The sequence below is a fragment of the Hypanus sabinus genome, chromosome 8, assembly GCF_030144855.1.
Source record: "Hypanus sabinus isolate sHypSab1 chromosome 8, sHypSab1.hap1, whole genome shotgun sequence".
NCBI lineage: Eukaryota > Metazoa > Chordata > Chondrichthyes > Myliobatiformes > Dasyatidae > Hypanus > Hypanus sabinus.
Genome location: NC_082713.1, coordinates 147838281 through 147860263, shown reverse-complemented (window position 1 = coordinate 147860263; position 21983 = coordinate 147838281). Strand labels below are relative to the sequence as shown.

General features: G+C 38.6%; 1 protein-coding gene across 1 annotated transcript; it reads left to right on the top strand.

Annotated features, from left to right (window-relative positions):
- The first annotated feature begins 63 nt into the window (after window positions 1–63).
- Window positions 64–18031, top strand: atp6v1e1b (ATPase H+ transporting V1 subunit E1b). The gene is made up of 9 exons (XM_059978197.1): window positions 64–252; window positions 3650–3715; window positions 11109–11218; window positions 11423–11489; window positions 14028–14117; window positions 14501–14569; window positions 15242–15336; window positions 17090–17177; window positions 17547–18031. Exons 1-9 carry the CDS (start codon window positions 220–222, stop codon window positions 17607–17609), a joined length of 681 nt encoding a protein of 226 aa, XP_059834180.1. The 5' UTR covers window positions 64–219; the 3' UTR covers window positions 17610–18031.
- The last annotated feature ends 3952 nt before the right edge of the window (window positions 18032–21983 follow it).

Sequence of the window (21983 nt, the reverse complement as noted above, 5' to 3'; positions counted from 1 at the left end):
CGGTCCTAAGACGTCCGCTTTAAATTCGGGGCGTGTGCGCGCTGCGCGTTTCCGCCCTGCGGCGGCCGGGTCAGGTGACCGATTATAAGCTGCGGGGCTGGCGTTAGTCCTTGCGCAGTCCGGGGGAGCCTTTCGACCTGTGATCAGGGCTGTTTGTCTCCCTCCTCCCTCTTGGCCTCTGCTTTTCTCCTTCCACGGCGCCTAAAATCCACCACCACAATGGCACTCAGCGACGCCGATGTGCAGAAGCAGGTAAGGGGGCTTTGCCGAGGGATCTCGGCGGCGGCTGTCGGGGGATTGCGGAAGGAGAAGGGATTGACTGAATCACGTTAGTCAAAATTGTTTTTAACTTTGACACTTGGCTGTTATTTGGGACAAGAAGTAGCAAGGTCATTATTTTTCATCAAGGTGTGATGAGTGACTTCATATCCCTGTTTTCATCCGAAAACATCTGTAATGATGAAGATAAGGAGGAAGGTCTAGGAGGGATAAATTGATTGAATGACGTTTGTGTGCATAGTGTAATTTAGGAATCCTAAAAAATCACATTACTTCGTGTTAATTAATAATTTGAAAAAACTTATATCACTAATGTCCCAGTAGTGGGAACAAAAACAAACGGAATTTTGGAAATACTTGGGCTACCACCATCTGGGGCAAGAACAAATTAATAATCGATGTTAACTAAATGTTAAGGCATTTCTCTCTCTATCTGCTTTCCTATTTTATGTATTTTCCCTAATTTTTGTGAGGGACTGTGTGGTTTTTATGAACAAGCGTGATATGAAGTTTTAGCTCGTTTCCACAGAGATTATTTTGGAAAGAAAAAGTTTAGCTAGTTAATTTATTATGTGTACATTTTCAGATCCATAAAAGGTGCTGTTCTTTTTGCAGTCCCACTTGTTTGGAGTAGTGTTACATGTTAGTTCTTGTTTGCAATCAATTTCCAATGTGAATTTCTGATGTCTAAAGGAAATCTAACCCTGATAACAATGGCAATGAAATATATTTATTAACTACTGGAAATATGGTGGGAAGACTGATAATATTTTATGTAGAAATAACAAAGTTAAGCCAAATGTAAAAACTTTGGATGCAAAATACACAACTTCAACATTGTCTTTCTCACCGTCTCTTATTGATAAGTCTTTTGTACTCCTGTCGTTTAAATATACTGCGTTTAAAATTCATTGATGTTAGTTAAAGAACAAGCAAGAATCCGTGGCTGACTTGCATATAGAACTGAGCAGAACTTCAGTGTATTTGTATTAAGCAGTTAAAATGGCTGTTTCTTTTAGTAGTTGAGATAATGTTTAACTTCAGTGAATGCCATTGCTATTCCTTTTAATGCAGTTTAGTTAATTTTCAAGCTTTTGTAATTTAAAAACTGAATGTTCAAAAACAAAGCATCTTCCTAGTGTTCCTTTATATTTTTATTTCAACTACGTTCTAGTTGTCAGTAAGCAAAAGAAGACTGAATTGCAGCTGAAAACTAGTTTGAGCTAGAGCACCTAGTTGGAAGGAGTTAGAATCTTGTCTGTTCTGGTGTGGGAAGGAACTATTTGTGCTTGGGTTCCTGCTGGTGCATGACATTTCTGTGATAATGCTCTAGTTCCTTGTGTGCATTATGAAACCTTTTTTTTATAAAATTCATGACACAGCAATACAAATGGCTACTAATATTACCAAATCTGATTCCGTGCCACAAAAGACACTATAGAATAATTGTTTTGTAAGCTTGTAATGACTATCCGCATGTCTGGTTTGATTCTGATTTTAACAGTACAGTGTTGTTTGGAATTCATGGGGTCAAAGAATAATACAGCAAAGATACAGCCCACTTCTGTCTTGGCTGCTGGATGGAAGTATCCAATTAACTTAACACCCTTGGTCATCAATTACAGGAGGATATTTCAAAGGTTCATTTATTTTCCAAGTATGTGCAAAGTACAACTCTGAAATTCTTCACCAGATGGCCGATAAACCATGGAAGTCAGTTCAGAGAGAAACAGCACCCCCACACACACAAAAAGACGGCACCACGATTGTCAATCCCCAAACCCACCTCCCCTGCATGAAATGCAACAAAAACATCGGTCCTCAACTACCCCTCTCTCCACGCAAAAAATTAACAAAAATGCAACAGAAACGTTGATCCCAAGACCCTCCCCCCTTGCCCGTACAAAACGCCACTAGAGCATCGACCCTCAAATCCCTCTCCTTGCACAAAAGAGATAGAACAGGTTAAAACACAGAGAATAGTAAAAAGTAAGACTGGGAGGGGGAAAAAAGTCCATAGTCCAAAACATATCGGTAAATGCAGAAAACCTCGTAACATTCATTTTCTTACATCTTAAGGTTTGCTTTTGTATTTTTTATGTAGAGTTGAGGCAAAGCAAGAGCTGAAAAGAAGAGGGGTGGATTAGGTGCTCTCACCAGGCCAAATGGCATTTGAGATGCAGGAGTTTAGGGCTTTCAGAATTTGCGCTTACTGTCATATGTACAAGTGTGTTTATGCACAGATGCAAGCAAACTTACTTCCAGTAGTGTTACAGGCACATGCATTCATGAGTCAAACATAAATTATACATTTTTTTTTACAAGAAAACGCAATCACAAAAATTCCATTTTGGTGCAATGTGGTCATAGTAATGCTAAACTCTGATTAGGGTTGTGTCAATTGGTTTAAGAACTGGATGGTTGAAGGGAAGTAGCTGTTTTTGAAAGTGGTGGTATCGAGCTTCAGGCTCTGGCGACTGGTAGCTGTGAAAAGATGGTATGACCTGGATGGTGGGGATCTTTTAATAGATGTTGCCTCTTGGAGGTCGTACTTCTTGTCGATACAGGTACTACCAATCTGCCTGTCAGATTGGGTGGAGTCCACTACTCTCTAGTTGTATTCTTGAATCTTTAAGTTGCTGTATCAGACCGTAATACAACCAATCAGGGTACTTTCAAATGTACACCTGTGGAAGTTTAAGAGTATTCGATAACAAACTGAACCTAAAAACAGATGCTGCTGTGCTTTCCTTATGATTACATATTTGTTGGGCCCAAGACTGGTCATTTGATGTGTTAACATCCAGGACTAAACCTGTTAAAACCAAGCCTGCTCCAGTCCTTCCTCAAATCGTTGGCTTAACCAAATGATTTGGTTCTATTTTTTCCCCTTTTCTGTTGGGTAAATGAAGGAGAACTTTTCATTCTCTTTGTTCTGTAAATTTCCCAAAGTTCTTGTAGTAAATTCTGGTAGAATTCATTCAATCAGAAGCCAGAGAACTAGTCCTTTCTGTATTATTTTGTACTAAGGGCAGCATAGGCAACGTGACATGTTTTAACATCATTTAAATTTGTGTTATAAATATACATTTTATAGTCTCCAGTAAATGGACTTCTCTCGTATGGGAAAAGGTCCTTTGTTCAATGCTGCTGTATCTAGTCTATTTTTAAGCACACCTGCCGTGTATTATAACTTGACCTCAATTCTGCATTAGATTCCATCAATTAAAACTTTTTGAGAAAGGTGCTGATTGCTTTATAGGATATAAGATGTGTGTAAAGAGATCAAGAGAAGTTAAGATTATGTAGTATTAAAAATACATAATAATATATAGCAGCAATGATGTGTGCTTTTCTGCTTGTTTTATAGATAAAACATATGATGGCCTTCATTGAGCAGGAGGCAAATGAAAAGGCCGAAGAAATTGATGCAAAGGTGAGGTGTTTTCTTTATTTCTGACTTAGTGAAGATTATTTAGCTCAATGGGGCTCTTCTGCCATCACATCACTTTTGGGTAGTAGCCCCATTATCCCGTGATTGCCTTAATATTAAAAAAAAACCTGTCTACCTTGAGTATCCTCAGCAACTGGATAGGGAATTCCAAAGATTCAGCTGACTCTTTCTCCCCCTACCCTGGTTCTAGCCATCCAGGGTGAAGGATCACTGCCCTTCTAATTTGTCATCTCCCATTAGAATTTTGTTTCAGACATCCCTTCACACTTCTAAAGACCTGACAATATATTCCCCTTTCTGCTTGTTCTGACTTCATGGGATAATCTCTGGAATGTAGTCAGCTTTTGCTACACTCCGACTACAAGGATATTCTTTCTTGGGTATGGAGACAAGCTTATCGTATAGATATAGTCTTGCCAAGGTGTGAATAATTTCAGTAAGCTTTATTTCCTTTTATTTGAATCTTCCTGCAATTTGCCTTGGCAGTTAGTACACTATTACAGTGCCAGCAACCTGGCTTCAATTCTCTTGCTGTCTACAAGTAACTTGTTCTCTCTGTGACTACGTGGATTTTCTCTGGGTGCTCCGGTTTCCTCCCACATTCCAAAGCTGTATGGGTTAGTGGGTTAATTGGTCACGTCAGTGTAATTGGGTGGCATGGGTATGTTAGGAGGAAAGGTCTGCTGTATCTTCAAATAAATGCTTTGGCCACCATCTACCATGCCCTTTGCCTATTTGCGTACTATGTTTGTACTCTGCAAGGTATCATCAGTAAACTTGGTGACTCAGTGCACATTTGGTTGTATCATGCAAATCATCATAACAACTTGTGATTCAGGAGTGTTTGGTGTCATTTCCAGTACACAAGTGTAAAGGAAAATGAAATAATTGTTACTCCAGATTGAATGCGGCAAAATAAAATACAATAAGATAGAACACAATAATAAAATATATATAAATACTTAAGATAGATCATGTATAGGTTGTATGAGTATGAAGTGAAGCTAGGTACATGAGTGTCTGTATATAAGATGACTGACAAATGGTAACGTGGTGGGGTGCGTTAGTGGGTGGAGGTGCCAAACAGCTTATTTGCTTGGGGAAGGTAACTTTTTTTGAGTCTCGTGGCCCTGGCGTCGATGCTGCATGGCCTCCTCCCTTACAGGGATAGGCAGTCCATGAGCAAGGTGGGTGGGATCCTTTGATGTTGTGAACAGCTATTTGTGTGTGTGAGCACCTATGGCGAGAAATAGTCAACGTTTTAGGCTGAGAACCTTCATTCTGACGTTGACTCTTTATTCCTGTCCATAGATACTTCTGACCTGCTGAGTTCCTCCAGCATTTTGTCAGTTACTTTGGATTTCTGGCATCTATAGAAATCTTTTGTTTATGAATAGCTATTGTCCCTGTGCCAAACTTTGTTATCCACTTGTCACAACACCCAACCCACCCACCACCATTCCTGCTGAAAGTGACATGTGTATTCTTGTGTATTTCTGTTGAGTAGACCTCGGTCCATACAAGCATACTGTCCTCAATCCCATGTTTTTTTTGTTAAAGGTACCATTTGGCATTTTTTTTATCTCAAAGCCTAAGAGCACCATGTCCATTAGTTCCTTCTGTGATTATTCTGGTTGTGATCATTAACAGGTTAATCAAACACATTTCCCTTTCATAAATTATGTTGACTGATTCTGGTTTGACTAGTTTCTAGTGATTTATTATTCCTTGATAACAGATTGTAGTATTTTCACTGTTGCTATCAAGGCAGCTATTCTTTAGAACCTTTTTTTTCTCCCTCTCCTTCATTTCTTCAATAATGGGGTTAAATTTTCTAACTTTAAATCAATGGGATCTTTATATAACCTACGGATTTGTGCTAGACAGTAACCAGCCTGCCTGCTACCTTCTTTGTCTAATCCTGGTAATTATTGGTTGTCTTCTGTAGACAACAAAATTGTAACTGGATTTTACCAATTTAGTTTTCCATCACTTTGGCCTTTATCAACTGTGAGATTGAGTTTAAGAGCAGAGGTGTAATGTTAGGGCTATATAGGACCCTGGTCAGACCCCACATGGAGTACTGTGCTCAGTTCTGGTCGCCTCACTACAGGAAGGATGTGGAAGCCATAGAAAGGGTGCAGAGGAGATTTGCAAGGATGTTGCCTGGATTGGGGAACATGCCTTATGAGAATAGGTTGAGCGAACTTGGCCCTTTCTCTTTGCAGTGGCGGAGGATGAGAGGTGACCTGATAGAGGTGTATAACATGATGAGAGGCATTGGTCATGTGGATAGTCAGAGGCTTTTTCCCAGGGCTAAAATGGCTGACATGAGAGGGCACAGTTCTAAGGTGCTTGGAAGTAGGTACAGAGAAGATGTCAGGGATAAGTTTTTTTTATGCAAAAGAGTGGTGAGTGAGTGGAATTGGCTGCTGGCGATGGTGGTGGAGGCAGATATGACAGGGTCTTTTAAGATACCTCCTGGATAGGTATATGCAGCTGAGAAAAGTAGAGGGCAATGGGTAACCCTAGGTAATTTCTAATGGAAGTGCATGTTCAGCACAGCATTGTGGGCCAAAAGGCCTGTACTGTGCTGTAGGTTTTGCTTCTATGTTTCATGCTATTAAAAAGTTAATCTGTTACTGATGAGTAGCCACTTTGAAGTTGAATCTGCAGTTAAAATGTATTAATTGCCTATTCTTTACTGTACCTGTTAATTCTGCTCCTAAAGTATGTTAGAGATATCTATAATTGCACTACAACACGGAGGAAACAGGTTCCCACTCCCTTCATTGTTCAGAATTTTTGTATGCTCTGCACATTTATTTGTTAATTTAATTCCAAATATTCTTAATTTCTATAAATGTAGCAGATGATGCCCGCTTGCCTCATTGTCCTACTTTGGTTCTTGGCCCTTCCTCATTTAGTGTTTTGTAGCCGGATTATTGCAACAAGAGCAGGAACTGATACCAAGAAACTTGCACAACACTCAGATGATCCAAATAATGAGCAAGGAATGTTCTTCCAATTTGCTAAGAAACATGGCCATACTGGTGTTGAATAACAAAGCCACAATGGACTTTTTGGCATTTGTTTTATGCTTGAAGTAAAACGTAAAATCTAGTGGATTACCAATTTATGCACACAGACAATTCTAAGCTGCATTTTAGATTATTCTGGTGAATAGAATTCAAATCCTACCAAAGATATTTAAGAATTATGTTTTAAGAACAATGAATTATGTTTTAATTTCAGCTGAAAAATTAGCATGAAGCTTTTTGATTGTAAACTCAGTTGGTTTACTAATGCCCTAAAATATGTTTTGCCCCCTGTGCCTCACTGAAACAATTCCATGGGAAAATCCCTATGAAGTCAGAACCACAGTAGACCATGCAGCTTAACCAATCGGTGTTTTCATAATTGATCCAACTTTCCTGTCCTGTCTCCCTCTCTCCCTAACCCTTGGGTCTAGTGATTTATTACTACTTGATAATAGATTGTAGTATTCACTGTTGATATCTAGTCTTTAGTACCCTGTTTTACTCCCCCCTCCTAAAGAAATTAAGAATTTGATCTTTATCTTTCCAAGGAAGGAATTCAAAATGGTTATAACTGGAGAGAAGTAATTCTTTCTCATCTCACCTTAAATGGGTGCTTGAAGCTATGATTATGTCCTCTAGCCTTGTACATAGCAAGTGGGAACCATTTTTCCAGTAATAATAGGTGTTTGGCTGACTAGTCTATGGTTGCCACATTTGGGTATCACATGGACAATTTTCCAGTTTGTCACTATCTCTCTGGAAGTGAAGTAATAATACAAAGGTTTATAGTAATATGTACCATAAAGCTAATGCAATGAATTTGTTTTGACTTCTCTGGCATATTCTTATTCTCCAGCGTCCTTCTCCAACTACAAACCCCATTTCCAGAAAAGTTGGGATATTTTCCAAAATGCAATAGAAACAAAAATCTGTGATATGCTAATTCACGTGAACATTTATTTAACTGACAAAAGTACAAAGAAAAGATTTGCAATAGTTTTACTGACCAACTTGATTGTATTTTGTAAATATACACAAATTTAGAATTTGATGATGCAACACACTCAACAAAAGTTGGGACAGAGGCATGTTTACCATTGTGTTACATCACCTTTCCTTTTAATAACACTTCTTAATCGTTTTGGAACTGAGGATACTAATTGTAGTAGATTTGCAATTGGAAATTTTGTCCATTCTTGCTTGATATAAGACTTCAGCTGCTCAACAGTCCATGGTCTCCGTTATCTGATTCTCCTCTTCATGATGCGCCATACATTTTCAATAGGAGATAGATCTGGACTGGCAGCAGGCCAGTCAAGCACACGCACTCTGTGTCTACAAAGCCACGCTGTTGTAGCCCGTGCAGAATGTGGTCTGGCATTGTCCTGCTGAAATAAGCATGGGCATCCCAGGAAGATATGTCGCCTTGATGGCAACATATGTCTCTCTAAAATCCTAATATACGCCTCAGAGTCAATGGTACCTTCACATACATGCAACTCACCCATGCCGAGGGCACTGATGCACCCCCATACCATCACAGATGCTGGCTTTTGTACCTTTCGCTGATAACAATCAGGATGGTCGTTTTCATCTTTGGCACAGAGAACTCGACGCCCGTTTTTTCCGAAAACTAGCTGAAATGTGGACTCATCTGACCACAGCACACGGTTCCACAGTCTTTCGGTCCATCTGAGATGAGCTCAGGCCCAGAGAACTCGCCGACATTCCTGCATAGAGTTGATGTATGCGTAATACAGTTTCAAGTTGCATTTCTGGATGCAGCGACGGACTGTGTTAAGTGACAATGGTTTTCCGAAGTACTCCCAAGCCCAGGTGGCTATAATTGTCACAGTAGCATGACGGTTTTTTAGGCAGTGCCGCCTGAGGGCTCGAAGATCACGCGCATTCAACAGTGGTTTCTGACCTTGCCCTTTACGCACTGAGATGTCTCTGAATTCTCTGCAATCTTGCATTGGGAAATGTATCTTTTGAACTGACTAACTATTCTCTCTCGAATTTTGGCACAAAGGGATGAGCCACGACCCATCTTTGCTTGCAAAGACTGAGCCTTTGATGGACTCTACTTTTATACCCAGTCATGATACCTCACCTGCTACCAATTAGCCTGCTTAATGTGGAGTCTTCCAAACTGGTGTTACTTGAATATTCTGTGCACTTTTCAATCTTATTTTAACTCTGTCCCAACTTTTGTTGAGTGTGTTGCAGCCATCAAATTCTAAATTTGTGAATATTTACAAAATACAATTAAGTTGGTCAGTAAAACTATTGAAAATCTATTCTTTGTACTTTTGTCAGTTAAATAAAGGTTCACATGAATTAACATTTCAAAGATTTTTGTTTTTATTGCATTTTTCTGGAAATGGGGTTTGTACATTCTTTGTAGCTCTTATTTTCAGTTTTTATTTTTGGTCTGTTTATTTTTAGTGATTTTTTTTCACTCTGGACTCTGAGTTCATTGTAGTCTTTGGGCTTGCAACAACCACTTGCTACTTTCTTTTTCAGCTTATTCTTAAGCTTTTTTTGTTTGGTTCACTTCCTTGCATTCCTCATTTAAAATTTTTCCTCTTTGTTAGATTTGCTTTTCTGTAAGACCGTAATCATGTCTGTCACTGCTTGTCTGTTGTGCTCATCAACAGACCCAGTTCACTTCAATGAATTCATTCCTCAGAATCCCCCAAGTTTAAGTTACTTCTGACCTAGCATTTAAACTGGATGCTAAATTCTGTCATGATGTGATCACCAAGCTCTAGGACATGTTTACTGTGATATTTATTCAAGCCCTTGTATATTTCTACATCAAACGTAGCCTGTTCCCATATAACAAATATCCTGAATGCCAATTTAAATGACGATGAAAGGTACCAGTGATTAATACACTTTTGATTTAATTCATTATGTATTTTATCACTTAACATCATAAGTCAGCGAATTGTTTGGTGTGTCTCCCCTCTCATTGTGAAATGGAGACACATTAAACAATTAATCTTTGGGGTACTGCAAGTCTGTGTCTTTATTGATGCTTTGCTGCACACTTGAGTGCTTGGTGGAGGGGGGTGCCGATGCTATTTTTTTTGCTAGTGGGGGGAGGGGGATAGTTGCTTTGCTGCTGCTTACATGTTGTGGGGGGTGCTTTGGGGTGCTAACACTTAACTGTCAGTAATTCTTTGGGGCATTTCTGCTTTTGTGGATGGTTGTGAAGAAAAAGCACATTTCAAGATGTATACTGCATACATTTGTCTGACATTAAATGCATCTTTGAAACCTTCGACGTTTTCTTCAATTAATCTATTCATTGGTCTGGTTGTATAGTTCCATCCTACCTAGAATAATTCCTGATGCATCAGGAATCTGAATCTTGGAGGAATCTACATTTCACTCTTTCCCCCTCACCTTGTGTACTCACTAGAATGCTACACTGGAAGTCTCTGGTTTCCCAACTCCCTTTTTCTGCATCTTTGGTTCTGATGATGGGCGATAAAATGCCTGATATTTTGTCCTGGTTACACACCTTTCGGGTCTCTATTGCAGACAATACTTGCTGTGGTACTGTTTCAGAAGTAAGGACTGGTGCACTCCATTTTGCTGTGTTGTTGGTGGCCATCTGACCTAGATTTTTGGGAACATGAAACACTTTGATTGCAGAAGTTGGTGTGCCTGTCTTTCTGGGTAACAAGATGGGGAGTAAATGCTGTGATCTTTGGATCACAATTGAATACATTGTGAATGTCCAGCAGCAGGAGGAAGATGAAGTGAATTTTGCAGTGCCTAAATTTACTAGTAAGTTAAGTAGTTTGTCCTTTAAATGTATATCAATATCTGTAGTTGTCTTTCACAAAGAGGAATGTTAGAAAAATGAAAATTGATTGGACTTCAATGACCCTGTGAACAGACTGCTGTGGTATATTCTAGGAAACTAGATACAAGGAGTATGGATACTGAAGCAACACTCCTTCACGATTACTATCTATTTACAAGTATGTGCGTTTTAAAATGTTTTGTGGAGCGTATTCAGAAGAACATGTTTATACAACTGATAATCAGTCTCACGCACAAATGCTGCAAACTCATCAGGTCAGGCAGAATCGATGGAAATGAATAAATGATTGACATAAACTATCCTTCTAGTCCTGAGGAGGGTCTTGGCCTAAAATGTCAATCATTTATTCTTTTCAATCATGCTGCCTGACCTGCTAACTCGTCCAGCATCGAGTGTGTGCTGCTTTGGATTGCCAACATCTGCAGAATTTCTTGTTTATGATCATCAGTCTGATATCGTCTTGATATTGAAGATGTTTTGAATCTGTGTGCAGGCAGAAGAAGAATTTAACATTGAGAAGGGTCGGCTTGTACAGACTCAAAGGTTGAAGATCATGGAGTATTATGAGAAAAAGGAAAAGCAAATTGAGCAGCAGAAGAAAATGTAAATACCATGTAAAGTATTTAATGGTGACTTTTTCCATTGTTTCTTGATTCACATTCAGTTTTTTATGTTCAAAACCATTCAGAGTATAAAGGTAACCATACTTATTTTGATTGCTACAGTTACTACACTGGATATCTCACAATGTAATTTGTTCAGATTCTTGTTGGATATGGAAGTGACTTTGTTTTTCTTTTGCTTCAGTCAAATGTCCAATTTATTGAACCAGGCTAGATTGAAAGTTCTCAAAGCCAGAGATGATCTGATTTCGGTAAGACTAATAACATGTACAAAAACTGAATTATTGCATGGGTATTAACATCAGAGAATATAGTTATAACAGAGCAGGAAAAGATCCTTTGGTCTATCATTTCTACACTGACCATTTAACTAATTCTATCTACTTTTTTGTGGTCTGTATCCTTCAATTTCCTGCTCATGTCTGTCTAGTGTTCCTTATACATTGTTATTTTGTTTGCTTCTACCATCTCCCATTTTGTGTGTGTGTGTTCCATTTCAAATGGATGGACTGAAAAGAATTGGCTGCTGTTCCCTTTGCCTACAAATTAAGATTCTGTGAATTCGGCTCTTGATCTTGGGTTGAAATGCTTTTGCCAAACAGTTCATCTCCTTCTACCTTAGGCTACAACTCATCAAACACCCCTGGTGAGTTATTAACTTCAAACTTTCTGCATAATCACTTAGAGTTGACCTGCACGTGCATGTAACAAGAGCTGTATAACTCATCTCCTCCTACCTTAGGCCACGAACTTATCAATTACCCATCTGTGGACACTTTCTGGAGGTCCAAGATCCTTGTTCTTCATGACCGCTGGGCTAAATGTATAAATGTAGGGGGGGACTACGTTGAAAGATAAATGTGCTAGGTTTTCTGAAATTGACGCCTACCTTAGGCCAAGAACTTATCAATCACCTGTCGTAGCTATTGAGCCAGTGTGTTCCAAAAACAGTTAAAATTGTGCAAATGATGACATCAGAGGCAAATGGCTTTCAGTCGTTTAGACAGTAATAACTGATGGAAACGGCTGACCAAGATGCCCATCTGTGCATGCCCCATTTTCTTGTGTTTTGCCCCTAACCCATCTAAACCTCCCATCCGTGTACCTGACCAAGTGTCTTTCAAATGTTTTAATGTATCTAGCCAACTGCTTCTTCTGGTAGCTCTTTCCACTCTAAGTCCCTATTAAGTCTTTCCCCCTCTCCTTAAACCTATGCCCAGTAGTCTTTGATTCCTTTTTCTGGGAATAAGATTCTGCATTCACCTGATCTGTGTCCTTCATGATTTTCTACACCTGGGGTCCTTCTCAGCCTCCTGCATTCCAATAAATGGTCTTGCCCCACTCAACCTCTCCCTATAACTTGGCAACTTTCTTGTAAATTTTCTTTCCTCTCTTTCCCACTTGATGACATATTTACAACAGGGTAACCAGATCTGTGTGTGGTACTCTGGGTGTGGCCTTGGCATTATCTTGTAAAAATATTAAATTACAGTTAATGAATGTGCACCTTTAAAGATGTATATCTTTATAGCCTTCACAATAAGGTACCCATCAATATTTGAGATTTTTGTGTTTTACCTGTTCATGTTTGCATTTAAATTTGCACCCTGTTTGACCATAAGGAACATTGAAGCAGAATGAGGCCACTTGGCCCATCAGGCCTAGTCCTCCATTCCATTATAGCTGATTATTATCCTTCTCAACACCATTCTTCTGCCTTCTTCCTGACCCACTGACTAACCATAAACCTATCAATCTCTGCTTTAATTATACTCAATAACATGTCCTCCACAGCCATCTGTGGCAATGAATTCCACAGATTCACCACCCTCTGGTTAAGAAATCCTTTCTCGTGTTCTAAATGGATGCCCCTCCAGACTGAAGCTGTACCTTCTGGCTCTTAACTCCTTCACTATAGGAAATATCCCCTCTCTGTCTTCTCTGTCTAGGCCTTTCAATATTGATAGGTTTTAATGAGATTTCCCCCCCTTAGTTTTCTGAACAATGAATATGGCTCAGAGCCAACAAACACTCATTGTATGTTAACCTTTTCAATCTCAGAATCATTCCCATGAACCTCTGGGCCCTCTCCAATTTCAGCACATTTATTTTTTTTCTCTTGGATAAGGGGCCCAAAATTACTAAATACTCCAAATGTGGTTTGACCTATGCCTTGTAAAGCCTCAGCATTACATTCTTGCTCTTGTATTCTAGTTCTCTCGAAATGAATTTCAACATTGCATTTGCCTTCCTTACCACCTACTCAACCTCTAAGGTAACCTTTGGGAAATCCTGCACAAGGACTCTCAATGCCCTTTGCATCTCAAGTTTTGAATTTTCTCCCCATTTAGAAAATAGCATACACCTTTATTCCTTCTACCACAGTGTGTGACCATACACTTCCCTACGTTAATGCCATCTGCCGCTTTGCCCATTCTCCCAGTCTGTCAGAGTCCTTCTGCAGATTCTGCTTCCTCATCATTGTGCCCCTCCACCTACCTTTGGTATTGTCTGCAAACTTGATCATGATGCCATCAATTCCATTATCTAAACTGGGCTAGATACAACCCTATTATGTGGAAAGAAGTGGTCCCAATACTGACCCTGGTGGAACACCAATTATCACCAGTGGTCAACTGGAATAGGCTTTTGGATTTGATATATCCCAGATCCCACACTGGCCTTGTGAAATAGCACCAGCTAGTATTTGCAACTATTTGAGTTTTCTCTATTTGCTAATTTTTCCATGTTTTGTATTTCCTTAATGGATGCTGTGTTTTGGTTTCCAGGGTCTGTTGAATGAAGCCAGACAGAGACTGAGCAGAGTAGCAAAAGATTCTACCAAATATCGGAGTCTTCTGGATGGACTTGTACTGCAGGTAAAAACAGCATGACAAATTAGACAATGGGTTAGTGTTTTTGTACTTGGCTGCATAACGTACAGTACCTTCCCTGTCACATTTGATGTCATGTTAACATGATTGGTTTCTCTTGCAGCTAGGGAAAGGAGAGGAGGATTAGATAAATGAATGTATTCATAGTTTGTCTCTATGGACTTAAAAACTTGGAAAGGCCCCAAACTTGAAAGTAATGCTTCGTTATTGTTAGGAAATAATCTTCAGAACATCCTGTTTTGAAGTGAATAGTTTACATTATATAATCTTCTAAAAGTTATTGTCAATTTGAGTTTACCATGTTCATATGTAATGAAAAATGTGGCCCCAGAAATTGATGATGAAAAATACAACTTCTTCTGTTGTAGGGTTTTTACCAACTCTTGGAACCTGTGGTGATTATTCGTTGCCGCAAACAAGATGTTGAGTTGGTTAAGGTAATGAAGCAAATGCTTTATTCAAGACTTTCACAATGAGGTTATTTATCTGTGATTGTAATTAAAATGCTTTGAATGCCCATCTGTCCTGTATTATTGTGAAATGCTTTAAGAAAGCTGAGTTTCTACTTGGCTTGTCCATTTTGCCTTGTCTTTTATTAAATATTTAGCTGGGTGCTTCCCATTTGATTTGAAGTTCATGAGTAACCTTCAATTTTCTCTTTCCAGGATACACTTTTTCCCCAACAACCCCACAGCTTTCAAAACTGCATAGTGTTTTAGTGAATCGTGATGAATTGGTGATTGTTTTGAAGGCAATGAAATTTTAAAGTCACTTACTGTAAAATGGAGGTGTATATAGCTTTTGTAAAGCTGCATTAGATTCAACTTGTAAATTGCCAATGAAATGGCTTGAGATGAGCCATTTAGCATTTCCCACAGGAATGGCAATTAAGAGCATGCTGATGTGCTGTTTGTGTACTTAATAACATTTCCAAAATAATAGTGTAACATGGACAGAATGCTGCATTGTGTTATCTTTTTCCATATTCCAGTATTTGTATTGTAATAAAAATAACTAACTCTGCTTCCATCTTTGAGTGAAGTGGCTGTAATACCATCTATTTCAAGTTGAATAGTGATAAAAATATTAATTTGTTTAATTTCAAACAGGCTTCTATCAGCAGGAATGTTCCCATTTACAAGAAAAGCGTAAATAAGGACATTGAAATTCACATTGACCAGGAAAACTTTCTCCCAGAAGACATGTAAGCATCAACATTTTCCCTTTTGCAGAGACTGGCTTGGTTTATTTTATTAAAGTGTAGTGTTTTTATAAATTGTATTCTAAAATTTGTGCACTAATCTTGATTCAATATCTATCCCCTTTATCATTTGATAATGAAATATTAAAAAGATTATTTTGCATTTGGTTTTTCAGATTCTTCATCCTTTTTTTTTTTGAATCTTTAACCAATTATGTCTTGTTCAAGTCCTATGTAGGCAACATGTAAATATCACTTGCATTCCAGTATGAAGTTTGCCTTGGACTTCCAAATGTAAACTGCTCTGCATCAGTACTTCACAACAAGTTGTATGATCTCAATTGGAATTTACTGGCGCAGTATATATTAGCCTTGTAATTCAGTGTTATTAATCATTTAAGAAAGTTACTCATTTAGTTTGAAATCTTTTACTTAGGAAATAGAGCAATTTTGTGGCTTGCACATAAAATTCAAAGGCTATTTTTGAAAGTTTATTTAGCTGTGGATTTTGGTACAGTTTCTGAAAATCTTTCCAAGTGGTACAAGTAAAAGAATTATGATTAATATCTTTGTACAAAAGTTTTAAGATAATTTCGATCTGTCAGAGTTTAAAACAGCAAAGCAGATGATCATCCCTTGATTAGCAGGGATAAAGCATACTCAGGAAACATTTTAGAGAGAGAAGCCATGCTTTAGTTTAATAGGTATTTACTATAACTTCCCTAACAAGAAACCTGGAGGACAATAACTAAAGTGATACTAGTGGTCATTGAAGTAGCAGAGTACATTTGGGAGAGTTGGCAATTTGTTTGACATAATTTTTTTTTCTGGATGAGTTGTACAGCCAGTCCCTGAGTTATGAATGAGATCCGTTGCTAAGTTTGTCTTTAAATCGGATTTGAAGTCCGAACAAGTACATCCGGTATTATTTAGCATCAGTTAGTCAAAAGTTTGTCTTGGTATATATATATTTTACCTTTCTATGCATGTAAAACACTTAAGAAACGTATGCATTTCAATAATTAACCACTATGTTGCTTAGTAATAATTGTAGCTTCCATTGGGGCAGGGCTTTTCACATGCTCCATTATTCTCACTTTATCCTTTAAAATTATTCCGATCATTCACCGACTGTAGCCTAACGCTTTTCTAATGAACAATGGCGTTTCACCTCTTTCTGATCGCTTTATTATTTCCACTTTATTTTCAATTGTGATCGTCTTCCATCAACGGAGCAGAAACACTGCGGATTCAGCAGCAGCTGCAGGTGGCGGGTCCTGACCCGAGCTCCCCCGGGTCCTAAAGTCCAGCTGCACTGAGACAGGTTAAAATGGACAAGTGGGGGCGGTGCTGACTGGAAAGGGGGGGGGGGGGTCAGGGTGAATCTTGCTAAGAAAAATTTAAGCCAAATACAAGGTTACACATTCAACAGTGTTAACGGCAAGGTGGTCCGACTTAAAATGGCGGATGGCGTTCTCCTCCTCGAGCCGATGAAGTTTTAATATACGCAAGCTGTTTGTAAGTACGAGTTTGTAAGTCGGACGTTCGTAACTCAGGGACTGCCTGTACTTTGAAAATATTTCTGTTCCTCCACTCTTCATTGGCTGTTTAGCACCAAAGCTTTTTCCCAGTCAAATCAGTGTGAATAGCCTTTAGTAATGAAAGTTACCACTGCATTTTTGTGTAATAATCAACTGATAATATATGTACATAAACATGAAATAAGGTTGTTAATTAAACATTTTTTTCCAAACAGTGCTGGAGGTATTGAAATGTATAATTCTTCTGGGAAAATCAAGGTGTCCAATACTTTGGAGAGTAGATTGGAGCTCATTGCACAGCAAGTAAGGAATGGTTTATAAAGCTATTTTTTAGTTGGGGTGGAATATCAACAAATCACTTACTTCAAGTAGATTTTTTTTTTTTTAAATCACTGCATTGAGTAAATGTGTCCCTTCCCCTGTCCTGATCCTTATTTGGTACTTGTGCAGTTCCTGCTTCAGTCTTGCTCCACTTTTCTGTTTTTTTTTGTCCATGCCTTGTGTTGTGACTGAAATCCAGGCAGTGTTGTTCCAATTTGAGTGGAAGATTAGGGAAAGCAGTGGTTTCAAAGTGAATTGTTATGGAGCTTTCTTAAACTTTATAGGATAATGTTTGATTGGGTTGCAATTGTAATAATGCATAAATCAGCTTCACCTTTTTGTATATTTCAGATGATGCCAGAAATCCGTGTAAATTTGTTTGGTGCTAATCAAAACCGGAGATTCTTGGACTAAATGCTATGCATAAAGTTTCTGGATTGAGTCACACACCACGTTGAAAATAGATGTACAAGTTGTACTGAAGGGAAATAATCCATTGTTCTTGCATGTGTCTGAAACTGCTTCATTTAGTAGTTTCTCTCCATTAAATGTTTGCTGCATCTGGCTGAGGGAAATTGCCAGAAAATCTGTATTATTGGAATTGCTTCAGTTTTTGTGTGTACATAAATCTGTTTTTCCCAAGTGTGAACAAAACGTCGATTGAAATTTTGGCTTTCATTCTGCCATCTCAAATAGAGCATTGAAGTTTGTAGAAGATGTATTGCACCCAGTGTTATTGAGATTGATCTCACACTATTTAAATTGTAATAGGGGTATGTGTTTCAGATAATGTCTGTATATGTGGTTCTGAATTAAAGATTTTACTGGATCCTGAACATAGTGTTGTTTGTGATTATATCAGATGGAGAGATTGCTCTAAGCTACGTGATTACCACTTATTTACCATTCCAGGCGCGCCATTCTTGGGCATACAGGTGAAACCTGTATTATGGATAGAGCATATGGGGAAACAAGGGGGAACTGGGGTGCACAAACTGGAAGTGTGGATAAATGTTAAATGCCAAGAGATTGGGAAGTGATGTTCAAACCAATCTTTATGTTCTTGCATACAAAGCTAACATGAAAGTAATAACACCGTTAAGACAAATATTATATTGACTTTTTTGGATACAGACTTTCACTGACAGCTGTAATATTATACTATAGACCCTAATGCATTGACCTTGGGTTGGGAAACCCTGCAACTTAAAAATTCACTAGCTTGGACCCTGTGATAGGTTGAGGGAGGCCTTGTTTGGAAGATGGTGGTAGTTATTGAAACTTGATATTTTTTACAGGGCTTGATATTGTCCTTCTGTTACTTGGAAATATCTGTATTCTTTCTCCTGGTATTTTCTAGAACACCCTATGTATGGAAGACTGAGCCCTGGTCTCTTCATGTAGTAGTTAGCCCTCTTAGGATTTTAAGTTTCAATTAAATGTGACTGCATGGAAATGGGGAGATGAGGTTACAATCACTTTAACTGGTGAGTGGCCTACTTGTAATTCACCACAAAGGGCAGCTGGATGTGTGCAATTTTTATCATTACCAATGATACTTGTGGGTTCTTGCTAAGTTGCGTACTATAATTGTATATATACAGTCATCATTCCATCTGAATTCTAGAATTTTTTTAGTCCATAGCTAACATTTTACAGAAGTGAAATGCGTCATTTCACACATTTATCTGCCTGCCAGCCTCATTGGGAGCTTTTGCCTCATTAGTGGAAGTGTCTGATTTCCCTATTATCCTTATTAACAATCTTCAGAACCTACAGAGCTTGAGTAGGGGTAAGTTATCCTCAATCGCAGGAGCCTGCCTAGAAAGATGTGCACTCAAGCCACCTCCTACCAGAATTTATAATCTACCTCTCCCAGAGGTAGCAAATTCTACATGCCAACGTTTCTTGTGAAGTTAGGATGCATAAAATCACCCTATGGAGAAGCTTATTAATATTTTCTTATTTTGTGATGATTTTTCTATCCCATTATTAAATAAATCCACAGATAAACAATCAGTTTGCTTTTACAATTACTATGCATTCTAGTTCTCTCCAGCTGATTGACAGCTACTTTGTTCTTTTCCAAGTTCTATCTTAAGTACAGCTATTCTCCCTTTTGCCTCACTCTTCTATAAAGCAATTATGCAATGTTTAATTTCCAGAACAATTGATTTTCCTCTGCAGTCATGCTTCACAAACTCTGACACTGCTTGCCTCACAGCTTCTGTAACCTGGCTTCAATGCTAATCACTGGTGCTGTCTGCAGTAGTTACATGTTTTCATATTGACCGCATTGGTTTCCTCCCACACACCAAAGAGCTGCAGGTTGGTGAGCCAATTTGTAGGTAGTTTCTAGTAGGTCGGTAGAATTCTGGTGATTTGGTGGGAATGTGGAGTGTTAAAATGAGATTTCCGCGGGATTAGTGTAACTGGGTGCCTGATGACTAGTGGGGCATAGTTGGCTAAAGGGCCTGTTTCTGTGATTCTATTTTTTTTTATATATAATGGTTGTTGAATTGTCTCATTATCTTTATAAGAACAGAGTATTTCTATATAAACTAACTTTTATGTATCAGCACTGTTTGTCTTCCAACATTCACACTTTTTCTATTTATTCCTTGGCTGTTTTTAGTCCTCCCTCAGTTTGTCACATGCTCTTCAGTTATTTAAATATTGCATTTCTTGTAGCTCCCTGACCCTAATTCTTATTCATTTAAAATTTTTTTTTTTAGTTTTTCCTTGAAATATGCCACTGCACAAAACCCACCATACACTTAACTGGATTACTAAGGGAGAAAATAATATTTAAAAAGTTAGTGGTAAGTAATTCTCTTGTATTGTTCCAGTTCAATCAAAACAAATGTAACCTGGTTAGCCTGCTCTGTTCTTCATTGTCATTTCTATAATGATATTCATTGAGGTTTTGCTAATTTTGGCCAAGGATAGATTCTGAACTCCATTTGTGCATAAGCTTATACTCTGACCCCGACCCCAACCCCACTTTAACTGCTGGTAGTTCCAGAAGTGATGTCAAATAATTTCTTTTCAACCAATATAATAAGAATTGCCTTGATATAAGTCTTATCTTATTTTCAAACTCTTTCATGGCCTCTTTTTTTTTCCCCTCCTTCACCATGAGGTATTGTCCAGGTCAATAAACCTTCAATGTTGCTCCATCAGTTCTGATTTTTTTTCTTCCCCAAGCACTGAACATTTTGGTCATTTGACCCAATGCAGTCGGCTCCCCTTATCCACGGGTTCCATATGCGGATTCAACCAACTGCGGATTGGGAAAAACCCGGACATTCTCTATCCAGCACACATTTGAGCATTGTTCACCTCGTGTCTCATATACAAACTTTTTTCTTGTCATTATTCTCTAAACAATACAGTATAACTACTATTTACATAGCATTTACATTGTATTAGATATTGTAAGTAATCTAGAGATGATTTAAAGCATACGGGAGGATGTGCGTAGGTTATATGCAAATACTACGCCATCTTATATAAGGGTCGAACATCTGTGTTTGTTGGTATCTGTGGGGGTTTCAGGAACCATTCCCCCGTGGATAAGGAGGGCCGACTGTATATCCAGTGAAAAACTGGGGTGATCTGCTACAATAAATAATAATTTGTTCCTTTCCAGCTTTTTCTCCTGGGGGATATGGCTGCATAGGCTGAGACCTAGTTGGCCTTGAGAAGGTGGTGGTGGGCTTCCATCTTGAACTGCTGCAGTCCTTGAAGTGTGGGTACACCCACAATGCTGTCAGGGCAAGGACTCCAGTATTTTGACCTAGCAATGGTGATAAATTTCCAAGTCGAGTATGTGACTTGGAAGGCAAATTCCAGGTGGTAGTGTAGCTCTGCTTTTGCTGCCCCTTGTTCCTGTAGTTGCTGGGGGTTGTAGGTTTGGAAGGTGCTGTCCTGAGAGCCTTGGTGAGTTGCTGCAGTACCTCCTGCACTGGTGTGTCTGTGGTGTAGTGAGTGAAGGGTTGTGAAAGAGGTGCCTATGTTGTACATAGCTAGTATGTCCTGCACGGTGTTCACTTTCTTGAGTGTTGTTGAAGCTGCACTCATCCAGCCAAGTGGAGAATATTTCATTACACTCCTGACTTGAGCCTTGTAGTTGCTGGACAGGTGAGTTAGGAGGCAAGTTACCTGGGTGACAAGCTACTCTGCCCGGCCCATATGTACTGTACATGACTCCTCCATTTGTTTCTATTCAATGGTAATCTCAGAGTATTGATAGTGGGGGATTCAGTAATTATAATGCCATTAAGTGTCTGAGGGTGACAGATGGATTTTCTCTTATTGGATACTTGGTTTGAAGATCAAGACTAAGCTAACTAATCTTCCAAAAAAAAATGCTGAGACATTTAAACTAATAGTCTTAAAAAAATCTGTTTTCACTTTAGAAAACAATTAATGTGGTAGAAATGGTGGAGATTGAAAGGCCTGATGGAAATAACCAGAGTAATCAGTATCACTGAAGAGAAAAAAGGAAGTGGAGGCAAACAATCTACTAGATTTGACAGTTTGCAACCCAGAATTCTGGAAGAGTTAACTGCAGAGATGATGGATGTATTAGCAATAATCTTCCTTTTATTGAGTAGATTCTGAAGGTAGTAAATGTAATATCTGGCTTAAAAAATTAGAGTAAACAAGAGGCAGTACACTTTCCTGGCATGCTACAAGCAAATGCTAAAATTCATCCTTAAGGATGTTGTAAAAAGAAGGCACTTTGAAATTAACAATGTGATTATGCAGAATCAGCATGGATGA